Source organism: Oryzias melastigma, linkage group LG5, assembly GCF_002922805.2.
Source record: "Oryzias melastigma strain HK-1 linkage group LG5, ASM292280v2, whole genome shotgun sequence".
Lineage (NCBI taxonomy): Eukaryota > Metazoa > Chordata > Actinopteri > Beloniformes > Adrianichthyidae > Oryzias > Oryzias melastigma.
The window spans coordinates 23,399,568-23,404,351 of record NC_050516.1 but is presented as its reverse complement, the minus strand read 5'-3'; the positions used below and the strand labels follow the sequence as shown (position 1 = coordinate 23,404,351).

Here is a 4,784-nt window from a genome sequence, read left to right as displayed (position 1 = left end):
GAGTCTTGTTTTGCATCACGTTTGTGTGTAAACATTTTTTCTGCGTTGTAAAAGTTCACTAATAACAAATATTTCATGCATTGTTTGTAAGTGAAATCTTCTTTTGCTAAACCGTTTCTCTGGTCTCTTTCTCTGCTCCTCCACAGTACATCCACTCGGCAGGCATCGTCCACAGAGTAAGTGATGACTTAAAAATTTAATTTGCTGATCTCATTTGCAGGGATTCTTGGTATTTGCTTTCATACTTTTCATCATTTCTGTCCTTTTTTTATTTATAGGACTTGAAGCCCAGTAATTTGGCTGTGAATGAAGACTGTGAGCTCAAGGTGAGAATCTTGTAGACTCTGAAAAGAGGGAGGCTATAACATATGTGGGTTCCTGTTGAATAGAACAGTGGTCTCCAAGATGCAGATTGACCGATACCGTCCATGGGACAGTTGGTACCGGGTTGCAGAAAGAAAAAACAACAACCAACATTTTCTCTGTTTCTTTATAATCACATTCTAAAGGAAGTTTTATTATGGACAATTACGGGATTCACTCCACCACATCCAACTGACTCATGGAGAATATCAAGTCTTGTCACTTGTCAAAAATATATCTTACTACTTTCAGAATCCAAACCCACAAGCTACCAAACTTAAAGGAGCCATACCATGATTTTCTTAAGCCTTTCAGAGTAAACAGCATCCATATATATGATCATTTACTACCTTTGGAACACTAAAAACAAAGTATTTATGAAATATTCATTATTTTTATGAGTTTTTTTCTACCCAGAAGCAAAACGACTCGATTCCTGAAGCTCCGCCCACTGCTTCGTGTGGGTGCCGCCCATTTCATGACGTCATCCTAGAGTCTTCCTTTCTTCGTTTCTCCCATGAAAATAAACAGTACTAGCGCTAGTTCTGTGGAGAAATTGAGTGTTGGACTGGGGAAGAGCAGACTCTTCCTGGAGGGGGCGGTTCTTAACTTGTGATGCAAGCATGTGAGGACCTGCTTGTTTTCGTGGGTATGGGAGGGGCTGGTACTGAAAGCGCCAGTTTATAGAGGATTACTCAGAAGCACCGATCAAAATACTGCTTTGGGGTTCTTTATAGAGAAGATTGAAAAGTTGGTTTTTCATGGTATGACCCCCTTTAACAAAAAACAAACGTATTTGGAAAGTTTGTTTTGATAGAAAAGATCCAGTGAGAAAGTAAAAGAGATCTGCATTTAACAAACAAAAAACAAGAGTAAAACCGAAGTCTTTATTCTAAATGTGGGTTTATTGTGACAATTGTTCCCACACACCATAATAATAATGCATAATATTCTGCAGCTGGCTGTCTAATGTTAAGAGGATGATGCTAATAAAGCTGCTCAAGTTGTGCACTCATGTTTGGTAGTTGTTAGTGACTTTTTTCTTTTATTTTGTTTATCTGTCACAGCTTAAAAGTCAGGCTAAAGTTAAGTTAAAGTTGGCGTCAAATTGTTTTTATTTATTTATTTATTTAATGTTCCACTTCGACAGTCCATTTGTTATCACTGACTTAAGTGTGTGAAATTTGTTTTGTGGTGAGCTGCAGACACAGCTGCACTCTGGAACCGTTTGGTGGTTTAAACCCCCAAATCCAAACCCTTAATGCTGAGTTTTAAGCATGGAGGGACTCGGCCCCATTATAGTCTTTTGTATAACTCGGCATGGATTTGAACTTGAGACCTTTCAGTCTCAGGGTGGACTCTCCACCATAAGCCCACTGAGCTTTATGGTTTAATAGAAAATCAATGTCACATTTTAATGGTTCCTACATGAAATATATAAATAAAATGTAAACCAGATGTTTTATGGTGGGTGAAGATAAACTTTACCTCAAAGTTAAGGGAAATTGGAAATTAAAAATAAACTTCATACAGGCAGATCCCTGAAAGTATTGTTTGACATTATACCGGGTCGTTGCCTAAAAGAGGTTGGAGATCGCTTTAATAGAAGATCTTTGATCAGAGAGGCTGTTATCTCGTCTGTCAGATCCTCGACTTTGGCTTGGCGAGGCACACAGACGATGAAATGACGGGATACGTGGCCACCCGGTGGTACCGAGCCCCAGAGATCATGCTCAACTGGATGCACTACAACATGACAGGTGAGCACGTGATCAACCAAACACTGCAATGAGACGTTTTAAACACCAGGAGCTGCTTGTTGTGGTTTGAAATCATGCCAAATTCTTGTTGGCGCTTCAGCTTGATGTTTTTAGCTGCTTGTAATGAGTTTATCAAAAGGTAACAGGATACAGACAGACATTTGTGTTGCTGGTTTTCATTTGCTTCTGCGTCACTCTTGCTTTGCATAGGTTGCAGACTTTGGTTTTAAAATTTAAATGTATTTCTTGTACTTTCATCATTTGTTTTAAAGCTTTACTTTATTCTTTTTTTAGTGGATATTTGGTCGGTGGGATGCATCATGGCGGAACTACTTACGGGACGGACACTTTTCCCCGGCACGGACCGTATCCTTCCACTGCTGTCACTGCACCGCATGAGTAAATAGATCTCTGTTAGTCGGCCTGCTCTCTGATATCGTGCATTTGAACACTAATTTGTTTATTGTTACAAAAACACATCTTCCTCTTTGCTAGTCTTATTTTAAAATCAGAAAGCCACTCGGTTCTGTCCGCTGCATGCCAGAATGTTGAACTTTGTTGGGATGTGATGCTTGAACAGCAGTGTTAAGGTTAAGAGCCCCCTGTGTTGGATGAGTCATTGCTGCCCACTTTATCGCCTCTCCTCAAAAAAAAGAGTACATTTTTCTGTTTTCCTCTCACTGTAATCCTCATTCGCTGCAGCAGAACATGCAGATGCTTCCAATAGAACTTCACACACGCCTCCAAGAACAAACCTACTTTCACAAGGCTGATAATGCACTTTTTTATTATCCTAACACTGTTACATAATGAAGCACAAAAAAAGCAACTTTATATGTCCACACATGGGTTTTGCAAACTAAACAGTGCCAAGTATTGAAATTTAGAAACAATGAACTTTATTTTTGAATGTCTTCCTGATGTAGTTGTCGTAGTAGATACCACGGTTATCAAATATAATGACTTAATCTTATGTCTGATTGTTCTTTCCTCATAAATATGATATCCCCTTAATTAAGAACCCATTGAACTCTGTTTTCACCCTCTTGACACATGTATGTCTTTGTCATCGCCTTGTTTTTCAACAGTAATTTAACACCTTTTATTCATTCAGGTTCTTGTATGCAGAACCGCACTAATTAACCTGTTTGTCATTTTATCCACTCACAGACTGTGTGTGTGCGCGCACGTGTTTGTGCATGTCAAAGTCTAACACAAGTAGACGTGTATACAAGCTGGTTATTCATAAACTAAATAGTCAAATGTGAATTTGCCATTTTTCACAGTTGCATTAGATTTAATGGGCGTGGCTTCCATCATCACGTTTCTTCCTGCAGGTGTGCTGGGAACTCAGGTGTTGGGGGGTGTGGTGTTTTTACTGGAAGCAAAATGCTGACTTTTTCACTAATATTTATTCAACACTAACAAATGAAGCTAAAACTGCTTTGATTTGAGTTAACTTTAAAGCTCATTACATGTTCTGGTGTAGAAACAGCTTCAGTGGTTTTCAGCTGTTAATCAGTCAAGAACATTTTATGGATTACGAAGGACCTTTGTTAAAAAGCTGTTTAGATGCTGAGTAAAATAATCTGAGATTGAAAAGAGACTGCTCCCGTAAATGCAATGGCCTGAATCTGACAGATCAACATGAGGTTTCATGAAGCTAGAAGTTGCTGCATCTGGGTGAATTGGAGGTTAACATATGGGGTCAAATCTGGATCATTTTAAAGTGGAAAAAAAAGAAAATTTGATAACAGTTGTAAACTCAGAAGTACTTGTTGTAAACTTCAAAGAAATATGGAACTTTAAAAAAATTACATTAGAAGAAATACTGAAAACTTGATTAAAGAAAGTTCCCTTGCTAAGTCGAGGTTCAGATTTTGCAGTCTGAAATTTTCCAGTTCAATTTTCCATGCCTTTTTTCCCCTTTTTATAACGCTGCACTCATTCTAAAATTCTAGATTTATTTTCCTGTGAAGGTTAGAGCACACCAGAATTCAAGTTGCTATCTGGTTCACACCAATTAATATCTGGTGCGCACCAGCAATTGCTAGTTACTATCTGGTATGCACCTGTTACTGTCTTGTGTGCACAAGAAACTAGCATTTTGCATTCTTGATTTATTTAACTACAAATGTTTGAACTTTGAGAGTTTAAACAAATGAGGAAAGTAAGAAAATCTTAGTGTCTGATAAAAGTGTATAAAGTGTGCAGTGAGGAGTTTCATGGCCTTAAAACATCTAGAATGCTATTTTAAGGGTTTAATCTATAGCTGGTTATTTTTAGAACCTAACTCCCGTGATAAACGAGGGAACACTGTAAACCTAAAACTGCTACCTAAAGGAAAAAATGTTTATTTGTGTAAAGTTGCTGTTTTACGGAGGCCTTAAAAGGAAATCAAAGTTAAATATATATATATATATATTGCTCGCCAGTTACTATCTGGAGCTTTCCAGATACTATCCTGTGATCGCCAGTTTCTATTTGGTGTGCTTGAGGGTTGGTATCTGGTTTACACCAGTTTCTATTTGTGTGCTCGAGAGTTGTCTGGTTCGCACCAGTTACTATGTTGTGAGCTCGCCAGTTGCTATCTGCTCGATAATTACTATCTGGTGCACACCAGCACTCACCAGTTACTATCTGGTGCGCACCAGTATTCTC

General features: G+C 38.3%; 1 protein-coding gene across 2 annotated transcripts in view; it reads left to right on the top strand.

The window, feature by feature from the left end:
* mapk14b (mitogen-activated protein kinase 14b) overlaps nt 1-4,784 on the top strand; it is a 25,810-nt gene that overhangs the window by 13,563 nt on the left and 7,463 nt on the right. For both annotated transcript variants that reach the window (XM_024262061.2, XM_024262060.2), the window contains exons 5-8: nt 147-176; nt 279-326; nt 2,009-2,123; nt 2,418-2,489. In XM_024262061.2, the coding sequence (XP_024117829.1) occupies nt 147-176; nt 279-326; nt 2,009-2,123; nt 2,418-2,489 (265 nt within the window). The remainder of the gene's footprint in view (nt 1-146; nt 177-278; nt 327-2,008; nt 2,124-2,417; nt 2,490-4,784) is intronic.